At 33.6% G+C, this 25,476-nt stretch overlaps 1 protein-coding gene across 3 annotated transcripts; it reads left to right on the top strand.

Annotated features, from left to right (window-relative positions):
• The first annotated feature begins 552 nt into the window (after positions 1-552).
• LOC139485274 (toll-like receptor 13) lies at positions 553-23,708 on the top strand. 3 transcript variants are annotated; one of them, XM_071269619.1, is made up of 3 exons: positions 562-734; positions 6,882-7,116; positions 20,353-23,708. In XM_071269619.1, the coding sequence occupies exon 3, from the start codon at positions 20,356-20,358 to the stop codon at positions 22,579-22,581; it is 2,226 nt and encodes a 741-aa protein (XP_071125720.1). In that variant the 5' UTR covers positions 562-734; positions 6,882-7,116; positions 20,353-20,355; the 3' UTR covers positions 22,582-23,708. The 3 variants fall into 3 exon arrangements, with proteins under 3 accessions (XP_071125719.1, XP_071125720.1, XP_071125721.1); XM_071269618.1 differs by lacking the exon at positions 6,882-7,116 and having other exon boundaries at positions 553-734; XM_071269620.1 differs by lacking the exons at positions 562-734; positions 6,882-7,116 and adding an exon at positions 12,662-12,945.
• The last annotated feature ends 1,768 nt before the right edge of the window (positions 23,709-25,476 follow it).

The raw sequence follows: 25,476 nt of genomic DNA on the forward strand, positions 1-25,476 counted from the left end.
CAATCCATGAAAATTGGTACGGACGAAAATGAATTAATCCACAGTAGTGTATGATATATTCCCAGTGTTTTTCGGACAGAAATTCAACCATGTTCGTAGGATGTTTCCTTAATGTTTTTGGCTCATGGAAATGCATTATGTTATCTCTTTGATATTCATTGATGTTTTTGTTTTATCTTTTTATAAACAAGATTGTTTCTTAAAATAAACCTGAATCTAAACGACAAAAGTACTTTTCTATTTACTTTACTATTTTCGTTGAATAACTTTAACACATATCCCAACCTTTGGTATGTGTTGAGATTATCTTCACTTTAAGCTGATTTATGTCTTTACCTTTTTAAATTAAAAAGATAAGTATTATGATGTAAAAGTATTGATTGTTTGTTTTGTACTGAATCAACATCGTATCATAGCGTGTTCTGTAAAATAAAGTTAACAGTAAGCTATTCATATTTTGAATACAACCATGTCCCTTATAAATAATACAATTTAAAGAATCCGATTTCATTTCGGTTTTTCCGTTTTATAAAGTTCAGTAAAAAGTACGTTGTTCCAAATATAGACAAGGAAGAACATGTCATCTCTAAAGCGCTATGACAGTTCATTCGTTTTTGATGCGTTTTGTTATTTGATTTTGTCGTGTGATAATGGACTTTCCTAATTGATTTTCCTCTAAGTTCAGTATTTTTGTGATTTTACTTTTTATGCATAATCCAATGAAATAGAAAGGAGTAAGTATAAACCTAGTTAGATTATTTTCTCACGTTTTGTTAAACAAGAAAATTATTTGATGGTTCATGTATCTATGATATATTGGTATGTATAGTTTTTTTCTTAATGATTTTAAATATGTACGAATTTCTTATCTTAATATTTTAAAACTCAACTTTAAGTTTGCTTTACATAGATGAGAAAATCGTACCAATAGAGACATAACAGTTTTATATCACAGTCGTTTAGCTCCTTCTTCTGGGGTTAATGCAATTCCCTCAGTTTTATTTATAATCTACGTTTGCGTTTTTGTTTTATATTCTTGTCTTTTTATATTTTGTAATTGTTTTGAGTACCTCGTGCAGATAAGATGTGTCGTTTGTTCGTGTGTTCCAGGTTTGAGAAAGGTTAATATGTTTGACCCCGCCACGTTTATATGTGTGCTTGTCCCAAGTTAAAATCGTAAGGGTTGATTGTTGCGGTTGGTGGTTTCCTTACTCATTAACTGTTTTCTCATAAACTAGGCAGTTTATTGTCATAAGGGATATTTATAGCTTGCTATAAGGTGTTAACTTTGTTATTGTTGGAGGTTTGAGCTACTAACATTTACGTCATTATATTTGGGATTTGCATGTTTAATCTTGAAATTCTGTCATCAACTTGGAAATATTAACATTATTTTGGGAATTATCAACATTGAACTTTCAAGTTATATCGTTGTGTATAGCCTCACGAAGCCTGACATAAATGAGGGAGAAGTTGCTTTCTATCAATGGGTATACGTGGTTCTGTCAAGTAAAGGCAACAGTAGTATACCGCTGTTCAAAACTCATAAATCCATGGACAAAAAACTAAATCGGGGTAACAAACTAAAACCGAGGGAACCGCATTTAATATAAGAGGAGAACAACGACACAACACTAAAATGTAACACACACAGAAACGTAAAATACACTAGAATATACCAAGAATATACACTACTTTGAATGACAGTATATATTGGTATGCATCGTTTTTTCTATGACTTTATATAGATTCGGGTTTTTTTCTACAAATCTTATTAGAAATCGTATATCAGTGCACTGTTTTGGTATTTGGATTCAATCAGCTGGGACTTTATATATACACACATACAAGGTCCTTGTATATATGCATTTTAAGTTAAACTTTATATATCAAAATATTGTAGCATTGACGTTTTGTTTGTCGATATGTTCTTCTTTTAAGGTAGCGTAAATAACGTAAAATCCCAAAGAAAACGAATGATAACACAAAGTCTCAAATAAAATCACAATGTAATCTGTTAAATATAGAATATCAGTTTAACATAATAAAACAGCTGAACAACTTCTGTAACTGTAAATAATCCTTATATCTCTAACACAATACTACTTTCCTCTCGTTCTCTAACTATCATATTAACAACTAACTACCATCTCCCTCGCATTCCCTTATATACATATTTACAGGCGGTACCCCCATTGGTTCCAAAGATGGGGTACCTGGCGGTTCTAAAGATATACCGGGCGGTGCAATTAAATAATTTAGACACCGTTCAAATAATTAATATAGCGGGCGGTACCCTATTAAACATGTAATCTACATTAAAATGTAATTCAACCTAACATTACTTATAAAAAGACATGTTACGTAATCATAAATTAAACTATCAAAACTAAAATCGCTACAATATTGTATATAAGTGAAGGTCATTCTTTGTATATATTTACATCGATATATGTACCAAATATTTATTAATGTTACAAAAACATTGGATCAATAAAGCACATCAAACAGAAATGCATTGTTCATGGTAGCGAGAATTCATTTAACTAATGATAATTCAATGTTAAATGTTGAAAATTTCAAGATTAATGTTGATATTTCCAAGTAAAAGTAGGAATTTCCAAGTAAAAAGTAGGAATTTCACATTTCGATGTTGATAATTACAATATTAAAGTTGACAATTCAAAGATTAAAGTTGGAAATTCAAAGATTAAAGTTGACAATGCGAAGATTAAAGTTGACAATACAAAGAGTAGAGTAGACAATTTGAAAGCAAAAAATAATAAAATTTAATGATCTAATAATTAAATTGATTTCTTGCATTAAAAATACATTTAGTTGTTTATTGTGTTATAAACGTACGTCAGTCCATTATTTACGTTTTGCCATTTAAATAATTTCAACTATATATTTTAACATACGAAAGAATATGCGTTGAAACGCCTCATGGACTTTGGTCATATATAAGCACGTGCTCCCGCTAAATTCTCATTCCACGAGTATTGTTCAACAAGATTGCACAAGGATAGGACAAGAGCGTTAATAAGATAAATTGATTTAGTTTATTTATTATACTTTAAATACGTTTCCTTTTATGCATTTAAATTCACTTTAATAATTTGGTTTACATTTACACTGGGGTAAAGCTGATGACCGTAACTGCATTCACGGTCATCCCAAGATGTCGGATGAAAAATTAGGTCAGTTTCTGTATTGTCTGTTAAAGTGTTTCTATATCATTTTCTTTACAAATCATACATTGAAACGATGTAAATTTATAAAAGAATCACTCGGAAATCACTAATTACTTCTGAGAAATGTGCATGAAACCATCTTCGCTAGCCAAGGGTTACGATCCACTCCCGCTCTCTTCACCCTTGGCAGATTGAGCCAACATTTGTTATATCAATGTCGCGCCATCTATCGGAAGATTAAAGTCACGCCCATTCCGAATACATTATTCTTGACCAATGGTAGCACTTGAACTCTTCAATTTGGAGGTAAAAACACGATAGTGTCCAGATTCTACCCACTTGGTAAAGCCGGAAACGAAAATATACGTCAACATCCATGCATTTGTGCATGAAACATACACAGGAACTTCTATTTGTTGATTAAAAACATTCAAGTTGTCACTAAATATAGTCGTATGTTTAGTGATGTAAAGACTTGTTGCACAATAAACACGTGGCAATTGTTTACAAACACTTTCTACATTTACACGTGATAATGTTATAGGCGCTTTTTGATTGGATGCAGCGAGTTTCTACTGCAACCAATACAAATTCTTACCTTGTGTCTCCGAAATATTATCTCAATCCGCCAAGGGTGAAGAGAGCGGGAGTGGATCGTAACCCTTGGCTAGCGAAGATGGCATGAAACGGGAAATTCGATTTGAAAAAATCGCCAAGATGACCGTAAATCACAATCGAGATGACCGTAACAGAATCAGCGATTCATAACAAGGGTGACCGTAACTGCTTTTAAGATGACCGTAATTTGTAAATGATGACCGTAACTTTTAAAGGATGACCCTCAATTCTAAGAAATATCCCTATTTATATAACTATCTTTGTGTATCAAATGATTAATCGTGTTGGTATACACATATTAATATGAGAGTTTTATCCTATAGGTAGAAGAAAATAAGACGTGCTTCAAATGCAAAGATTACCATATGTATCTTTTTTACAGTAGAGGGTTTAATTTTTAAAATGAATTTGCCAAAAGACATGCAAATGAACAGGAAGGGAAAACATGCTACAAAAGCGCGATAAAATGACACCTTACAAGCATAATGAAAAAAATGCGGTGCACAGCCTTCAACTGCTCGACAAAAGATTTTTTTTTGTTTCTGGGATTCCTTTTAATGACACATAATAAATACACATTTTTAAAAATGCCAAAAAATTGCATGTACACCCATTGATATTATATCGTCTTTCATTTTGTCGTGCAAATAAAATAACAGAAATATTTTGAAAATATCATTCGAATAAACTAGTGAAGGTGAGCTCCAGCAAAGTAGATCCTTAAAATAGTATTGTACGAAAAGCATATCACAAGGCGGAACGTTGTCAATTTGTATATATATTTGTTATTCATACAGTCAGGAATCTACTTCTTCAAAATTATCTCCCCATTACGCCAGTTCATGCTCACAATCGTAGAAATGGAAGCCATTGTAGGGATGACGCTCTGCCAATTTTGCTCTTGAAAACTGATAAATTTATCCACATAGCACCATTACGATCGGTCGTTATATGTCAGTTATATTTTAAAAGACAAATGTATCTACTAGCCAATGATCTTGTCTGCATTGATTCAACTTACAAATATTGTCTGTTCGGATGTCAGATGGAATTTTTGAAAATTCTTAAGCATTTAAAAAAATTTAATTAAATATTTCGTGGAAGGGCAGACTAAACATTTTCAGTGGTTGAAGATTATAAACCCTAGTTATCACACACAAGAAAATCATATTTTTTTTCGAAGATATCCATTTTCATCATCCAAATTAAAAGACTGTCATCAAGGATCATCAAGTACTTTTAGAAAAAATAGCTATTCGAACACACCTACTCTGTTTTTGCGATTCATTAGATAGGTATCTCACTTGACCCATATATTTCATCTTTTCGTACTGTCATTTTTTTACGTTATAAAGTCAACCTGTAGCTTTGATATATATTAATGATAGAATCTGAAGCGAGATGCTATATAAAATACTCTTGCTTTGAACGTTTTAAAGACAAAATATACACCCCAAACATGCCCTAACATAAAAAGGTGCACTCGATTTTTCTCTTTTCGATACAATCGTTACCTGTTTTGGGGAATTTTTTCTTGATTCACATAATGGAAGGGCAGACACGAAAATTTCTGAACTAAAAGATTGATATGTTCTCCGTCCGTGATAAAAAAAAATCGGAGGTTATGCATTTTTACATCCAACTTATAGATACTATATATAAAAAAGAAGTTGTGGTATTATTGCCAATGAGACAACTATCCAGAAAAGACCAAAATGACACAAACATTAACAACTATAGGTAACCGTAAGGCCTTCAACAATGAGTAAAGCCCATACCGCATAGTCAGCTATAAAAGGCCCCGATAAGAACCATGTCGTCGACTTGATATCTTATTGTTTTGCATTACTATGTAATAGATACATTGAAAACTTATGCAAATGGTGTTTTTAAAATAAGAAAATTGTCGTTTTATTTGTTTCTATTAACTTTTTAAAATTTTGTTACTATATCAAACATTACAGTTAACATTTATCGCTTTCTCGATAAACACAGAGCTTCGATTCTTTTGTTCTATTTCAAAAGTGTTTCCGCCTGCATATATCAAGACAAAATAAGATTTTAATCTGCTTCCTCTGGAACCATACACATGGGCTCGATTACCAAATATTCGTATGTATTATTAATGTTTTTAATGCTCCATTTATTGGCATTATGTTTTTCTGGTCTGTGCGTACGTTCGTCCGTTTGTCCAGCTTCAAGTTAAATAAAATTGAAACTTAGTACACATTTTCCCTATGGTATGATCTTTTTAATTTTAATGTCAAATTACAGTTTTATCCCATTTTCATAGTCCACTAAACATAGAAATGACAGTGTAGGTGAGGCATCCGTGTACTAGGGACACATTCATGTTTCTTCAAATTTTCGTCGTATCGCTGTCAATTTGTGTTAAAATTTTAACGTCGATATCAATAAATATTTCATTGTTTACGAGAAATATGCAATTTACTATCATTGTTATAAATCCTAAATATGGCCAATTATATCATAGTTTAAAAAAAGAAATTTATGACACATATTTATATCCGCTAACCGAGCCCCTATTGAGATCGACAAACTCAACAAAAAAGCTTTGAATACAATACGGATATTTCTTAGAATTGATGGTCATCCTATAAAAGTTACGGTCGTCCTATATAAATTACAGTCAGTCTTTACAAATTACGGTCATCCTTTACAAGTTACGGTCATTTTTTTAACAATCACGGTCATCCTTGTTTTATGTTACGGTCATCTTGAAAATATTTTGATTATGATTAACGGTCATCTTAACGATTTTTTCAAATCGAATTTCCCGTTTCATGCACATTTCTCGGAAGTAATTGGTGATTTTCGAGTGATTCTTTTATAAATTTACATCGTTTCAATGTATGATTTGTAAAGAAAATGATATAGAAACACTTTAACAGACAATACAGAAACTGACCTAATTTTTCATCCGACATCTTGGGATGACCGTGAATGCAGTTACGGTCATCAGCTTTACCCCAGTGATTTAAAGAGCAAACTTTTAACCTGTAACGATAAAGTAAAACAGGTAACTTAAAATTTAACACGTGTTTGCAGGGGGTCGTAATTTTGTTAACCCTGTTGTGTGATAGAGTATAATGGACGTGACATTACTATGTAGACAGTACGGTAGTTAGATATACCGCGTAGTCCGGTTTCTGGAATGATCCATTGATATTTACCTAGCTCAGGATAAGATCTCGGATAGTTACCAGGTAACGAGAGTTGGCGTATTGGCGGGAATATAACGCAAGTAATATTGCCAGAGCAGACTTATACTAGAATATATTCGGTGAGTTAGTATAATTAGGAGCATTGCATTGTATTCCGAATATTAGTATTAAGTGATAATACTCGGAAATCACATCACTGGCGCTTGGCGAGCAGGGTTTCCTTCGAAAAAAGAACAATTTGGAACGAGAAAAAGAAGTGAGTACGTCACGTGTAATTGCGGAGTTCGTATTGCTACATTTGGTATATTATGAAGTGTTTGAACACGGAATTAATATAAGCATAAAAACTTGCGTTAATTACAGTGTTCACAATTATTTTGTTTGTATAATTGTTACACGTTTGGCTAACATTATCCATTTCGCATGGAAAGTAATAAAATTAACCGACATCAGTTAAAATAAGACAGATTAGCCATTTTCCGGAGAAAATTAGCCATGGTTGGATAAAATTAGCAATATTCGAAAAAAAAATAGTCGTTTTTGTGTGGTTAGGCACATAGCACATACACATTGATTTTTTTCCTGGTTCAGCAACCAGAGATTTAATTAAACTGTATTTGTGTTAATATAACCTTATGACAACATTAGTTTTTCAGCAGTAATGCATTAAAATCAACAGCTGTTCTTATGAAAAATTAAGGTTGTTGCCTGGTGTGGGAAATGTAATAACTGACAAGATTATGTCTATAAGAGAGACACTTCGTAATATTCAGCCTGAGCATCTTTCTGAAATACCAAGACGTAAAATTACTGAAGCCTTGATGGATTTGATAGATTTTTCACCGGTTACCCAGCAACCAGAATACAATTCGCAGCCACAATTTAGTTATTATTTACAAGATTATGTTGACATTGGTGAGGTGAAAACAACTGCATTTCATTCAGGATATTCTAAACAAGATGCAGAAATGCATGACTTTTCAGATTCTGACGCACCTTCTGATGAATATTTGCTTAAACCTGAGCGTGAGGAAGTCAAGCGTGATTTATCACGTCCTAGTTCAGCAATGAGCAAAACTTTAGATTATACATTGCAGTATGGAGATCATCGGTACTCATAAAAAATCTCCAGACCTGATGAAAAAAAGTCGTTACTTCAAACTGAGTGTGGCGATCAAGATAAAGTTCAAGATTTTGCTAGTGATCGACAATCTAAGCCAGAAAACATTCATAGAACAGATTAATTAGGGTACACGAAACCGATTATCAGATTAAATGTTGAGGAAAATATTGACAAACGTGATTATTCACGTCACCAAACTACCTAGCATCAGACACAACAGTTGGAATGGCAGCAAGGTCCCAATGAAAACATTGAAAAACGTGATTATTCACGAAACCATAATCCAAATCAGCAGACATCACAGTTGGGATGGCAGCAAGTTCCCAATGAAAATATTGAAAAACGTGATTATTCACGAAACCATAATCCACATCAGCAGACATCACAAGTGGGAAGGCAGCAAGGACCCAATGAACACAAACCTAGAACAGAAAGGCCTGTTCCAGTCTCAAGACGTCATCAACGGTTAGAATTACATACACCATCATATATAATTCGTCGTAGAATACCTTCATCTGAAATTAAACGCAGAATACCTTCACCAGAAAACAGACGCATAATACCTTCACCAGATATCAGATGCAGAATACCTTCACCAGAAATATTTAGGAAACCAGTATATCCCTTGAGAACACCAAACCCAGCATATTCTTCTATAATGAACAGAAATATGTATACGCCTAGACCATTTTTAAGTTATCATTAGTCACCGCAATTAATACCTCCAGCTAAACCAAAATCAAAGAACCTAGAAATACCAAAAGGACTGAAGTATGATGGTTCATCAAGTTGGAAAACTTTTTACACAAAGTTTTAGAGGTATGCTGATCGTTTATCGTGGACTAACACGGAACGAAAAGACCAACTGTGTTGGTGTTTACATGGCAAAGCAGGTGATTACTATACAAATTTAATCGACAGGGACCAGGGTTTGGATTATTTTGATGTAATTCACAAACTTGAGAAAAAGGTTTAACTTTCAAGACTTGCCTTAGACGTTGAAAGTGCAGTTCATGAGTGCACGTCAAAATGCAAATGAGAATTAGAAGATTGGGCAGATCGAGTTTTCTCGTTAGCCTGTAAAGCATTTAGAGATCTTCCTGACAATTATATGCACACACAAACTATCTGGAAAATATGCCAGGGATGCTCAGATAAATAAGCTGGTCAACGTGGAGCCACAGCCAGACCAACATCTGTTGAAGCAGCAATCGACCAGATAAAGTGGTTTCAACATAACCACACAGCTATATTTGGTAAACCAACCGGAGGACGTCCCAACAAATCAGGATGAACCAACTTATGATTATGATAGCGAGCTAGCTGTTCACGCTATTGGTAAGACGGACACAACGTCAGAATTACCTAAACAAATGAAAACAATGCTAGGAAAGATGACTGCTATGGAAGCATTTCATAAACAGGAAATAGGAGACCTTAAACAACAGTTTCAAAAACAACAGCAGTTAAAACAGTTTCCTGCACAAAATGCTGCACAATATGAAGTCCAGCCAGCAGTACAACCGTTTAGCCAGCAAATCAACAAGCAAGGTAACCGTCAACAATGGCGTAACAAGGATAATAGGCAAGATAATCAGTGACAATCACCATTTAAAAGGCGCTGGGGACCTATACCACCTGAGAAATTAGAAATTGGCTTGCTATTTCTGTCATCAGTTTGGACACATACAACGGGACTGTCCTGAATTACAAACACAGACAGGAAATAATTATACAGATTCTTTAAACCAGAAAGAGTCGGGCTAAAGGGCGGAGCCTGACTCAGTCCCCACCTAACCGCCTAACATTGAATTCCAATATTTAAAAGACACCTGTTTCGGGGATTACCCCGTTAAAAACATGTGACATTTCAACATCTACAGATACTTTGTCTAATTCACCATTGCACACAATGCAGCCTGATAACGATTTACAGCAAGTAATTTACCTTCAGATGCCAGATCCTGTACATTTCGGAGAAACTATTTGCCAGTAGGTTCAGCATATATGCTTCGCTTCACTTTAAAAGTACAGGGACAGTCAGTAATTTCAGTAGTAAATACCGCAGCGGAAGTAACAATAATTTCTGACAAAGTTTTCGAATCTTTTATTAAGATTCTACCCATCAAAAGAAAAACAACAATGCAGGCAGCAGGACGTGTTATGCACATTGATGCATTTGTAGTGGGGACCAGACGAATTGAAAATTGGTGAAAGAACATATAGGACAGATATTTATGTTGCTCCAATTGATAGTGACATGCTATTAGGACTTGATTTTGTAGTAAAAGCAAAAGTGATTCTAGATTGCAGAAAGTTGGTATTTTTCATCAATGGAGAAGCATTACCTATGGTTAATGGAGATGTTGGACTGGTACCGCCCGTGAACGCCATAGCAAGAGTTGCTAAAATTACCGTTACACATATAACAGTCATACCTCCTAATTCAGTTGTACAATTAGAGTCAGATTTGTCGGCAGAGTTAATAGATTTAATAATTGAACCTAATAAAGAGATAGATTTGTTAATCCCAATTGGTTATTACAACGCTAGTGTTTTGCCATTTGTCAGTTTACTGAATGTAACAAATACCAAGATAGTTTTACAAAAGGGAACTCTTCTAGGCGAAGAAATTGAAGCTGATGTTGTTGAAATGGGGCCAGCCCCGTCAGTAGCAACAACTGGAATAGTCAGAGATAACAATACACTACCGGAACAGTTAGTGAGTGTATTGGATAAATCCAATACACTCACTGAAGACCAAAGGTCCAAAGTTGCAAACTTACTTCATGAATTTGCTGATTATTTTGCACTAGATGATTTTGACTTAGGAACATTTAGCCACATTGAACATGAGATTGATACAGGTGATGCGCGCCCTATCAAACAACGAATAAGACGAACACCCATGTGCTTTGCACACGAAGAAGAAAGCCATTTAAAGAAAATGTTAGATGCAAGTATAATAGAACCATCTATATCAGAATGGGCATCAGCGCCAGTACTTGTGCGTAAGAGTGATGGCAACGTGCGCTGGTGTATAAATTACCGGAAATTGAATTCCGTGACGAAAAAAGAAGTCTACCCGCTTCCTCTGATAAACGAATGTTGGACACTTTTGCGGAAAATGAATGGTTTTAAAAAAAATGAACGCAAATAGTGCGTATTATCAGGTAAAAGTGAAGGACTCAGACAAAGAAAAGACAGCCTTCATCAATAAATATGGATTATTCCGCTTTGTCCGAATGAGATGTGGTCTTTGCAACGCCCCAGGGACATATTCAAGAGTAATGAATCTCGTTCTCCGAGGTTTAACATGGAATGATGTACTTGTCTTTCTAGACGATATTCTAGTAATGGGAAAGACATTTGAAGACCATTTACAGAATTTAAGATCAGTTTTTGAACGTTCCAGAGAGTATGGGCTGAAATTGAAACCCAGGAAATGTGATTTCTTTAAAAAGGAAATAGACTTTTTTAGGCAGGACAATCAATAGAGATGGTATGGCCATTGGCAGTGAATATGTTGAAGTTGTTAAGAAATGGAAAGTACCTATACTACGACAACAAGAGGGGTTGACCAATTTCTAGGCTTTGCCAATTATCATAGAACCTTCATAAAAAAATATTGCGCATCTTTCCTACACTTTGTATTAATTGACCGGTAAGAAACCGTACAAATGGGGAGCATCAGAGCAAGAGGCTTTTGTAAGACTTGTAGAGGCATTGACAACTACTTCTTTATTGGCATTACTCAACAATAAAGACCCGTTTATTTTGGACACAGATGCTTCCAATTTAGCAATTGGAGCAGAGTTGATACAAGTCCAAGATGGTGTAGAGCGTCCCGTTGTCTAAGGAAGTTTGTCATTAACTCATGAGCAAAAGCGGTATTGCACGACAAGAAAATAATTGCTTCCAGTAGTGAAATTCACTAGACATTACAGACATTACCTTTTAGGAAGAGGTGGTCCGTACAGACCATAGAAGTTTAACATGGTTATCAACTAGCTCGATGGTTAGAGGAGCTAAGCCAGTATCACTTAACAGTAAAACACAGGCCAGGTAAAAGACACCAAAAAGATGCCAGATTTAGACTGTCCACAGAATAGATTAGCAGCTGGAAACGTGATAAAACACAATCTATCCTGTGGAGCATGCGATTACTGTACTCGTGCTCAACAAAGCTGGCTTGGTTTTTAAGAAGACGTAGATAATGTTATTCCTTTAGCTTCACATCAGGACTGTAAAAGTTATGAAACTATATGACCACATACAGTACTACCGAGTTCTTTGATTTCCAATAACAATTTACTGAAACAGGACAATACACAACATACATATGTAATTATAGACAATGCTAGACCAGACAATACCACAAGATGCGGACCAGAACGTGACTAGTCACGTGCATTAGAATTTAGGTACATCTCAGGTCCAGCAACACGCATTGGACAGTACAAATCAAGAGACAGTAAGCCACAACCAAAATGTTTGCCACAGTTTAGTTGAAATAGTCACAACACCACTTGGTATGTCAGTTTACGCGACATATTTGGATCTCCCAAATGTAAATGCCATTACTTAGACAGGTATAGACGCTAGTACTTATTCACCAGACCAGTTACGAGATTATCAGTCTAAAGACCAAGACTTGGAGTTATAACAAGTATGGCTCAGGGACAAAACAGAACCATAAGAAGCTACAATAATCTGATGCAGTCCAATAGCTTAGAAATATTGGATAAAAAAAGATATCTTCTATTTAGATGATAATGGAATATTGAGAAATTTTGACAAAAAAGACAGAACACCAAGACTTGTGGTACGTAGAGATATTCTTGAACAAGTAATATCATTATGTTATGATATTCTTGCTGAAGGTTATCAAGGTATGAATAGGACCACTTTAAGAATAAAGGCAAAATATCAATTGTATGGTATGACACAAAAAATAAGAGACTTTGTCAAAACATGCAGTACATGCAATTTACACAAGAAGCCGAACAGAAAGGCTAAATGTCCGCTTACCCAGTTTTATGCAGGTGCACAAATGGAGCGTGTCCACTTAGATTTTCTAGGACCACTGCCAGAGACGAAATTTGGGAATGCCCATGTACTAGTTATGGTTGACCAGTTTTCCAAATGGATGGAATGTATTCCGTTATCAGCACAAACTGCAGAGCATACGGCAAGAGCTGCAGTGAACGGGTTTTTCTCTCGTTTTGGATTCCCATTTTAGGTTTTTACAGACCAAGGACGCAATTTTGAAAACAAACTTTTCAAATCCATCTGTGAAATCTTTCAAATGCACAAAGCTAAAATTACTCCGTACAGACCATCACCAAACGGACAATCAGAACGTTGCAACAGAACCTTAATGGACGCCTTCCGTTGCTTCGTGTCTAAACAACAAGACAATTGGGATGAACATTTGGCACAGTTGGCAGGAGCTGTTCGATCGTCAGTTAAAAGAAGTACGCCAAACATGCTGATGCTTAGGAGAGAGGTTAACCAGCCGGTTGATTTATTGTATAGTGTACCTTGTGCTAAAACAGATGAGTCACAAGATGAGTATGTGATAAGACTCCGAGATGCCATAACATCTGTACATGAAATAGCGCGCAATACGCTTAAAACTACTGAGAATACCATGAAACGTGATTATGATGTACGTTTTCTGGAGAGAGAATACAAATTAGTAGATTTGGTTTATGTTTTAGACACAGCAAAAATTAAAGGCAGAGCAAAGAAATTGGACCCACCTTGGAAAGGTCCCGGACTTGTATGTGCTAAATTATCTCCGTATGCATACAAGATAAATTTACAAAAAAACTGTACTGACAATAAATCATGACCGTTTAAAGCCATGTAAAGACAGAGAAGTACAACCCTGGTTAAAACAGTGCCAGCACCGGTTACTGGACGGTGAAGATGTGACTAAGGCGACTTACCCAGACTTGAACTTCAGAAAACCAGAAAATGGACTGTTTATGATACAGTGTGATTTCTGCGATGAATGGGACCATGGAGCTGGTATAGATTTGACACCAGCACTGGCTGACACTATGGTAAAGTTTTACTAAGGCTTTTCTTCCTTAGGCATAGAATACCTAAGCTGGATTTGGCAAAACTTTTAGGAATTTTGGTCCTCAATGCTCTTCAACTTCGTACTTTATTTGGCCTTTTTAACTTTTTTGGATTCGAGCGTCACTGATGAGTCTATTGTAGACGAAACTCGCGTCTGGCCTATATACAAAATTTATTCCTGGTATCTATGATGAGTTTATTTGGAAAAGGTGCTAAATTAGCTAAAATGGACATTCAATCAGCATTTAGACTACTTCCGGTTTATCCAGAAGATTTTGACTGACTTAGTTTTAAAATTGAAGATAAACACTACAAAGACAAGGCAATGGCAATGGGCTGATCAATTTCTTGTCCTATTTTCGAAAAGTTTTTAAACTTTTTGCATTGGGTTTTAAAAAGTAAGTCTGGTTTAAATAATATAGACCACTATTTGGCTGATTTTTTATTTGGTGGCAAATTAGATTCTGATGAATGTGAACAACTATTCTTTCGGTATGATGAAATTTGCAAAAATTTAGGAATCCCACTTGCAAATGAAAAAACTGAAGTTCCAACTACACTGATTGAATATCTCGGTCTTGCAATTGATACGGATAATACGCTTGTTAAAATTCCACATAAAAAGGTTGAAGAACTTTTAGACAGAATTATTAAGTTGTCAGCCATGAAAAAAGTAACGTCAAAAGAATTGCAGTCAATATGTGGTCCATTAGCTTTCTGCACAAAGGCTCTACCTGCTGAAAGAGCGTTTAGTTGTCGTTTGTATTCAACCATGGGCAAAGTTTCAAAACCGTTTCACTTTATTAGGGTGATATTAGGCATGAAAAATGACTTATTAATGTGGAAATTATTTTTAAAACAAATTAAGGTGGTACCCAACACCTGCACTAAAATTAATTTGGCTCGTTTAATTTCCATAAAACTTTGACGAAGTATTCAATTTGACCCTTTGATAAACATATAAAAATTTCAAAAAATTTGAACCAACCGTTTTATTAGAAAAATTACACTGGTTATATTGCAGTTTGACAAACACTTATTTTGATCACTGAGAAGCTTAATATTCCCTTAACAACGCAACGTAATTAAAACGTTTAACTGATTTTACAGAGTTATTTCCCTGTAGTGTTAGGTACCACCTTAATGGAATTTCGTATATATATGATATAGGATGGATATCAAATTTTGATCTTGAACTATATACAGATAGTGCTGGTGGATTAGGTTAAGAGTTTGCAGCTTATCTTAATGGTAAATGAACTTTTCTTGAGTGGCCTAAAAAATGGAATAGTTTAGAAATATTTAAAGATATAACATAGCTTGAAATCATTCCAATAGCACTTGCAATATTTTTGTGGTTTGATCAATTTTACAAGAAAAACATACTTTTTCACATTGTTAATCTGGTAGTAGTGAATATTTTAAACAAAATGTCAAGCAAATCTGAACGAGTTGTGTCCGTTTTGAGATTAATTGTTTACTGTTCACTTATTGGTAATTTTCAGTTTAAAGCTGTTCATATTTTGCCAAAGGACAATGCAATTGCTGATGCATTATCTCGTGCAAATTTTTAGAAATTCCGACGTCTAGCACCACTAGCCAACGATCTTCCACATCCAATTCCAGTAGAGTTCTGGAACCTTTTAAAGACGAAGTGAATACACTTTTACAGCACACTGTTTCTACAAATACAACGAATGTGTATGAAAATGCTATCTGTTCATTTGATAAATTTCGGACCAGTTTTCAAATAGAGGAAAGTTGGCCACCACCTGTTGATCACATACTTAACTACGTTGCATATCTTTCAAAAATGTTTATTCCTACACCACTGCAGCGTTTGGGTAAAAGAGTTGATTCAAGAAAACCTATTACTGTTGATGTATTGAAACGGATTATATTAATTCTTCACCATGTTTGTAAGTCAATTTATGAGACAACTCGCATTACTATAAGACGTGGTACGGTACTTATCCATTTCAAATTCATGTATTTAGTTTAAATGTTTAATGTTATATTTGTAATTCTCATCGGATTTTGTCAAATGTGTTGACGTCTTTTCTATTATATTTATGTGTTATGGTAAAGAAAATTAATCACCGCCTTCATTTATCAGATTTGATTTCGTTCAAAGTAATCAGTACGATATTTTACGTTTGAAGTTAGATTCATAACAAACCTGACATAGTTTTATAATATAGTTAATTGCTACCTCAGTTTTATATTAATAAGAATTAAAATGTGCTTTGTTATTAAATGCAATATCAGTATTTAGTTCAAATATATAATCTTAAATTAATCCTAATTCTATCTTATTCATTCTTATGTGACGTCATTTTTCATTTTTTGATGCTCTGTTTTACTAATTCAAATGACGTCATTTTTTCGTCATTTTTCAGTTTCAAATAGGACGTCACTTGGCGTAGAGGTTTAAACGTATTCGGATGTGTCTACTTTTGTGTTTCAAATGTCTGGTTATGTAAATGTATTTCAGTTGTTTCCTGTAATTAGTTAATACTTCAGCTTTATCATGTACATCTTTTGAATATTCATTTTATTAAATTTACTGTTTGCAAAAGTATAAATTACTCTAAATTATAGGGATTTTCTGGTAACTTAACAGAAAACCCTTGCCGTTTTTGGCACAACCTTTTTGATCTTTTGGTCCTCGATGCTGTTCAACTTTGTACTCGTTTCGGCTTTCAAACTTTTGTATCTGTGCGTCACACATAGGTCTTGTGTGGACAAAATACACTTCTGGCGTATTAAAATTTTGAACTTGTTGCCTTTTGTTGGCTGTTGTTCGTGTGATTCTTTGTCAATTGTGTTCTCCAATTTATTTATATTGTAGTCCTGTGTTGCCATTTTGATGTTATATTTCACATGGCCATAAAAGTGCGAGGTTTGGCATGCCACAAAACCAGGTTCAACCCACCATTTTTTCCTTTAAAAATGCCCTGTACCAAGTCAGGAATATGGTCATTGTTATATTATAGTTCGTTTCTGTGTGTATTACATTATAACGTTGTGTCGTTTGTTTTCTCTTATTTTTGAGTGTAAATTCACATTGCGATAAGACGTGTCACGGTACTTGTCTATCCAAAATTCATGTATTTGGTTTTGATGTTATATATATATGTTATATTTGTTATTCTCGTGGGATTTTGTCTATATGTGTTACATTTTAGTGTTATGTCGTTGTTCTCCTCTTATATTTAATGCGTTTCCCTCGGTTTTAGTTTGTTATCCCGATTTTGTTTTTTGTCCATGGATTTATGAGTTTTGAACAGCGGTATACTACTGTTGCCTTTATTTAGGGCAGCATTTGCTTTAGCCTTTTTGGATTTATGAGAATTGCAGAAATCACATATGTTAACAAAAACGCTGATAATCATGTTTTAAAAATATCTGATATTAAATTTTATGATATTGATTCTGAAGTTTTTTGTTACAATAACGTCTTCAAAGACGGATCAAACTGGTTTTTCAACAACTTTAATATTATTGTCTTCAAATGATAATGAAAACGAACTGTGTGTTGTCAAAATGTTAAAAAAGATTACTTACAGTTACGTCCAGATTCTCCAGGCCAACTTTTTTTTCATCTTAATCATAATAAATTGACTCGTTTTCAGTTTTTAGCTGTTTTAATGTCTTTAAATTTTATTAGTTTGAATCCTGAGGAGTTTAATACGCATTCATTCCGGATAGGGGCTGCAACTACTGCAGCCTTAGAAGGCAAAACGGATGAAGAAATACAATCCCTGGGGAGATGAAATTCTAATTCTTTTAAATCATATATAAGGCTAAGTCGTTTGGTAAATTAAATAATTTTAATTGTATTCAGGCATTTTTGTAGTTTGGATTATTGGATCCTCCTTGGTTGCCAAAGCCTCATCACATAGTCAAACAAGACCTTTGGGAAATGATTTGGGGTTGCATAAGTTAGGCTACAAGTTGATGTGGGCAGGAATTTCCGGTATGTCAGTATATAACGCGGTTTACCATATGCTGTTTTGCTTCACTGTGGTGGCAATGATAATTGACTTGTTAACTGTGCAAAACTTTTATTTGATATTAAATTTATGCTAGTTATAGTTGTACGTATGGTGAATGGAGGTAAACTTATTTTTTCAAGCATTTTACCAAGGTTGAAATGGAGATATTCAAAGGATTTCAAAGCAATGGATGCAACCAGGAAACGTATAAATAGGGGAGTTAAATCACATTTGAATAAAACTGGGGGTTACACTATTACTCATTCTGATTTTGAAGACAAACATAAATCTTTATTTAGTAATGATGGCGTCCATTTGTCCTTTATTGGCAATGCTATATTTTTGAATTCATTTCAAACTGCTTTGGAACAATTTTATTATATACCAAATAATTCTGTTTATCCGATGCATGAATGCTGTAGTTTGTTTATTTTGTTGTATGTTGAAAAAAATAACAACTAGTTGATTATATTTTCATTGAATTTATGCTGCTTTAATTGTCATGGCGGATTCGCATTTTATTGAGAGTTCACTAAAATGCCAATTTTGTCAGTGATTTATTCAAATATCGTTCATTAAGCTGTTATGGATCTGCCCAGCAGCTAGACATTGTTATGCTATTACTGTTGGTTTCCCTTCAGTGACCAATTGTCATCAAGTTTAAACTTGTTGGCCAGTTTGTTGATGTTGGTTGTTTGTTGGTTTATATTGTTGAATATTGTTGAATAAATGCCATGACAAATAATCAGCCAAATTTCAAATTTCAATTGTTTGTTTGTTGTTTATATTAGTCTTGCGAAAGAATGGAACATAACAAATCTGCAGTTGTATATTCATTGCGCACATTGAATATGCAATAATAAAATTTAATGATCTAATAATTAAATTGATTTATTGCATTAAAAATACATTTAGTTGTTTATTGTGTTTCAAATGTACGTCAGTCCATTAATTACGTTTTGCCATTTAAATAATTACAACCATATATTTAAACATACGAAAGAATATGCTTTGAAGCGCCTCGTGGACTTTGGTCATATATAAGCACGTGCTCACTGCTAAAGTTTCATTCCACGAGTGTTTTTCAACAAGATTGCGCAACACACCCTCCCTCCCTTAAACAAACAAAATTGCTGCTGTTTTTAGTTTATTTTTCAGATTTCATGGTGAACAGATCCAAATATATTGAATGTTCAAATTAGATTGTCATGTATCATCAAAAGTGTCAGACGTTTCAATATTCATCGGCAGATCCAATGAAACCTGAATATTCAAGGAATTTGCAGGAATAATAAAAAAAAAAAGGGTGTCTATCGTCATGGCATTCCGTTCAATATTGAAAGTGCGTTGGATGTCATCATCAACATGATTCAACTGACAGTGATTTATTCAAATAACGTTCATTAAGCTAGAACAGCTAGAAATTGTGATGCTATTACTGTTGGTTTCCCTTCAGTGACCAATTGTCATCAAGTTTTTAACTTGTTGGCCAGTTTGTTGATGTTGGTTTTTTGTTGGTTTATATTGTTGAACATTGTTGAATAAATGCCATGACAAATATTCAGCCAAATTTCAATTTTTTTTTGTTGATTATATTATTCTTGCGAAGGAATGGAACATAACAAATCTGCAGTTGTATATTCATTGCGCACATTGAATATGCAATAATAATAATAATAATAAAAGGGATGGCATAATACGCTTTTGAATACCATATCTTCTTTTTTTTAATTATCATTGTTCTTATCAACATAACGCAGATTATAAATATTAAGAAGCACTTACCATGATAATACACGTTTGTACCTTACTATTATGTGTCTTATCCATTAAATGTATTAACGCCAAATTGTTGGTTGCTTTCATTAAATATTGTATGCTCGAGATCGTTTTAACATAAGTCATTTTAATTGACAAAACGGATATTCACAAATATACTTCACATCCATGTTCTAGCCAGAATGGGTACACCATGAACAAAATAATTCTTAGTTATGTTTTGAAAACATATTATGTAACAAAAGTACTGCCACAATTATCGACTTGATATATAAAAATAATAATACTATGTTTGGGATGAATATTATTTATAAATGGTTGTTTATACATTTTCAACGTTATTGATGTGATATTTTTTTCTGCAGGTCATGATTTCTCATAGAGGATGTGTCATCATGCTTTGTCTTCTAGTCATCAAGTTTGAATGTGCAAGTACGTGTATGTCTAGTGCTCCAGAAGAATGTCCTAAGCTGTTTTGTAAATGTCAAAAGAAATCGAATGGAAAAGCCGTGTGTTCAGGCCGATCTTTAAATTACATTCCAAGACTTCCAAAATATGTTCGGTCTGTTATATTCACGAATACAAGTATAAGAGCAATAGACAAATGTGGATTGGTCAATTTAACATTTCAACAAATAGAAAAAATAAACTTCACTGGTAATGATTTACACAGTATTGACAAGGACGCATTTCTAAATTTGACTTTCCTAGCTTCGCTTATTGTATCATCGGAACCTCATTTGAATATTTCTGCCCTTAAATTGTCTTTTCAGAGTTTGCCAAAGTTAAAGATTTATGAATTAGGCTTCAATTTTAATTTGTGGAAATCCCTTCCTAGAGATATGTTTAACAATTATCATGTAAGCAATGTTAAGCATTTGATTTTGCAAGGCAATAGCTTTACATATATTAACTTTACGACATTCAAAACCATGTCAGGTTTAAAAGAAATATCTCTTGCCAATAACGAAATAAGCCATGTTACTTTAACCAAGTTAACTTCATTAACCAACTTGGATATGAGTTCAAATCAGCTTCCAAGTGTTCCGATATTTTGTGGAAGAAACAACACTAGTTATTTTCCTAACTTGGATACCATAATTTTAAGTCGAAACATTATTGGATTTCTTGGAACCAAATCATTCCGTTGTTTACCAAAACTTTCAACGATATACTTGGATTATACAAGTATTGGTAAACTTCAAGATAATGTGTTTGCCTCTCTACCATCTCTACGAGCGTTACATTTGCTTAGAATCGGTAACCCTTTACGATATATTTCACAGAACGCGTTCAATAGTTCTTCGTTAGAGACATTGATGTTGCAGGGTTCACACTTTCATTTTGAGAAACAGCACAGATACCATGCAAACAGAATCTTTGCTTCTTGTCCAAATCTACAACACTTAGACCTCACAAACAACTTTATGCCATCTGATGAATCAATCTTCCAAACGATTTTTAGGCCACTGAGAAAATTAAAACAATTATTTCTCACATCAACTAGGATACAAAATCTGCCATTAAATGTGTTTACAAATATGAAATTGCTTGAGACATTACATTTGGATTCCAATAGAATATATAGTTTGAACAACAGTTATCGTATATTTGGTAATATGACATCTATGAAATTTCTGAATTTAAAACACAACTATATGTCTGTCATTAATGAAACAAGCTTCCCAGATGACCTTTTGTCCAGACTAGAAACATTAAATCTAGCTTATAATCCTTTTTCGTGTATTTGCGACCAAATGTGGTTCCGAAACTGGATTCAAAAGAATGGTTCGATTTTAAAGGAGTATCCAAATCAATACAAATGCAGACATCCCAATAAAATGAATGGAATTTTACTAAGAGATTATAAACCTACAGACAAAATGTGCAATCCATGGAATCCTCTGTATACTATGGCAATTGTCGTGGGAATGGTTGTTATATCGTTTATTACTGTTGGTTCTATCACTGCAAAGTGTCAGGGCAATATTAAGAACTATATATATTTACTACGTGTATATCGCAACCGGAAAAAGGGATATATCCCTCTTGACAGTGAAGAAGATTACGAATATCACGCTTTTGTTGTGTATTGCGATAACGATAGGAAATGGGTTCACAACGATCTCTTGAACAAGCTTGAAAATGAAGAAGGACTACAACTCTGTATTCACCACAGAAATTTCATAGTAGGAGATGCTATTAGTGTTAATGTTGATAATTTCCTTAAAAAGTCATGGAAAGTTTTAGTTATTGTATCGAACAATTTCGCACAAAGTGAATGGTGTCAGTGGGAGGTAGATGTTGTACAAGAGAGACGCCGACGTCAAGGGAAAGAAGTCATTGTTCCTATCATACTTGATACGATTGACTCAAAACACATGACTAGTCAGCTACGTACATTACTGGATAGTACACCCTCCTTAAGGTACCGTTCCGGTGTAGGATCAGAACTATTCTGGAAAGTTTTATTGGAGAGTTTAAGAAAACCACTTGGACATCCGCCAACCTCTTTACTTTATTCAGGAATTGAACATTCAAGCTTTAATGGTCAAACAAGAGTCTCACTTGAGACTGAACCGCCTACCTGGTAAAAATGCAACAGTCTACAAACAAGGGATAATTTAGTCTAAGATGCATGATTATTTTTATTAGTGGTTAGTGGCTTTGAAATAGCTGTCAGATAACTGTGAGTACTCTCGGATCTGTTCCTAGTGTCTTTTTTTGTTGTTGAGATGTACAAGTACCCGGCCACGGCCACTTGTCTTTTTGTCCATCTGATGAGTTAATCCTTTTTCAACTTATTTTTATAATTCGTTCTTATGTTGTCCTGCTATACCATTGTCCCAGGTTGGGATCCCGCTAAAAAAAATTAACCCCGCCACATTATGCATGTATGTGCCTGTCCCATGTCAGGAGCCTGTTATTCAGTGGTTGTCGTTTGTTTATGTGTTACATATTTGTTTTTTGTTCATTTTTTGTACAAAAATAAGGTTGTAAGTTTTCTGGTTTGAATTGTTTTACATTTTCATTTCGGGGCCTGTTATAGCTGACTATGCGGTATGGGCTTTGCTCATTGTTGAAAGCCATACGGTGACCTATAATTGGTAATTTCTGTGTCCTTTTGGTCTCTTGTAGACGGATGTCTCATTGGCAATCATACCACATCTTCTTGTTTATACTTAAATTGCACAAAGTACAAAACTTAGTTTGGCCTTATTTTGATCTAAAAACAAATTGGTCTAGAATGATGTATTACATAGCAAAACATGTTTACCCAATGTTTAAAAAATTCAGACATGTATTATTTGAAAATAGGTTTAATTTTGAACTTTGAATAGGCATTGATTGAAAAATATTGTGTTTTTGTTGTGTATACTAGAAGCTGTGCATTGTGTTTTTATCTGATATGTTGGGGTTTTTTGGTTTTTTTTATGTGTTTTTTTCATTGGTATTTATCTCATAATGTATGATACTTAGTTTATTGTGTAAATACATGTAACTACTTGTATTCTTTTTGTATGCAAAATCTTCACATGGAGGAAATAAAGATTCATTCATTCATTCATGTAAATCTACATTAAGATCAGAAATGTCTCAGTTTCATATTATACATTTTAAATGTGCTTCTTTTTCTTTTTTGTTTGTATATTGTATGTATATATTTATTACAACACATGGATTTCTGGTATTTGGCATATATAATAATATATATGAACTATTTTTTCCTTTGTTTTTACAAATATCATACCTCGCAGTTGAATAATAAATATCATGATGGAAGGAAAAAACATTAAAATAATGTCCTATAATTGTCAAGGACTTCACATGAAGGAAAAACGGGAAGATATTTTTGATTATCTTAATTCAAAAGATTTAAATATATATTGTCTGCAGGATACGCACTTTATAGAACAAGATGAAGTTTTGATAAAACAAATAATAGAAAGGCCATTGTGTTTTTAATGCATTTGCTTCAAACAAACGAGGAGTTGCTATGCTGTTTAAAAATAATTTTGACTATAAAATACACAAAGTTAAAAAAAGATGGAGATGGCAATCTGGTGGGATTGGATCTTAATATTGAAGTCAAGAAATTTACTCTGATAAATGTTTATGGGCCAGATATTGATACTCCCTGCTTCTATGACAAATTAACAGAAATTATAGATTTTTTGGAAATCAGCTCTGTATTATTTGTGGTGGCGTTAATCTTGTTAAAATTTCAACTTCGATACCCATAACTATATGAATATAAACAATCCAAGATCTAGAGAGAAAATTTTAGAAATTAAAGAATATAAGAATCTTGTCGACCCATTCAGAGAAATTACCCTGATGTTAAAAGGTTTACATGGGGAAGGAAAAACCCTTTTAAACAATCTAGATTAGATTTCTTTTTTATTTCTGAAAGCCTTATAGATGACATTTGTGAGGTAAACATTGGTAATAGCTACAGGTCAGATCATTCACCAGTGATTTTGACTTTAAAAATAAATGAATTCATAAAAGGCAGAGACCTCTGGAAATTTAATAACTCTCTCCTTCAAGATCCTGAATATGTAAAACTAATAAAACATCAAGTTACTAATACAGTTGGGCAACATAAAATGCCAGTTCATAGAGGGAATGCTTTACATAGTATTGATAATTTAGATATTGATTTTTCAATTAATGATCAATTATTGTTGGAGACCCTTCTCCTTGAGATTAAAGGTAAGACTCTTTCTTATTCAACATTTATGAAAAGAGTACAAAACAGGAAATCCAACTGACTGAGGAGATACAAAATTTAGAAAATAAGGTAAAGAGGACACTCTTGATGAAATAGAAGCCAAAAAATGTCAACTTAGAATTTTGAAACAGAACAAGGTTAAAGGTCAATATGTAAGGTCAAGAACCCAATGGATTGAAGAAGGGGGGAGACCAACAAATTTCTTTTGTAATTTAGAAACACAAAACTTTGTCAATAAAACTATTAAAAAACTAGTTACTGATGAAAATACTGTAGTAGAAAATCAAAAAGAAATCTTAAAACAGTCAAAAATATTTTATGAGAAACTTTACAAAAGACAAGAATGCCTTAAAAAAGTAAAACTATCAAGGGAATTACCATCTTTGACATCTAAATTAAATGATATCGAAAAAGAATCATTAGAAGGTAACATTTCTTTTGCTGAATTAACAAAAGCTTGAAAAGGATGAAAAATAATAAAAGTCCTGGGTCAGATGGTTTTACTGCAGAATGTTTTAAAGTATTTTGGATAGACATTGGAAAGTTTGTTTTGAGGTCAATAAATTATTCATATCAGATAAGGGAAATGTCTGTCACACAGAGTCAGGGAGTTATCACATGTATTCCTAAAGAAGGAAAGTCAAAACAGTTCTTAAAAAATAGGCGTCCAATTACACTTTTGAATTCAACATACAAACTAGCTTCTAGTTGTATTGCTGAGAGGATAAAGTCAGTTCTAAACAGAATTATTGAT

Source organism: Mytilus edulis, chromosome 8 (assembly GCF_963676685.1).
Source record: "Mytilus edulis chromosome 8, xbMytEdul2.2, whole genome shotgun sequence".
In the NCBI taxonomy this organism is placed as follows: domain Eukaryota; kingdom Metazoa; phylum Mollusca; class Bivalvia; order Mytilida; family Mytilidae; genus Mytilus; species Mytilus edulis.

Excerpts from the sequence above, each read along its gene's own strand:
- LOC139485274 (XM_071269618.1), top strand. The coding sequence starts at position 20,356 with ATGATTTCTCATAGAGGATGTGTCATCATGCTTTGTCTTCTAGTCATC.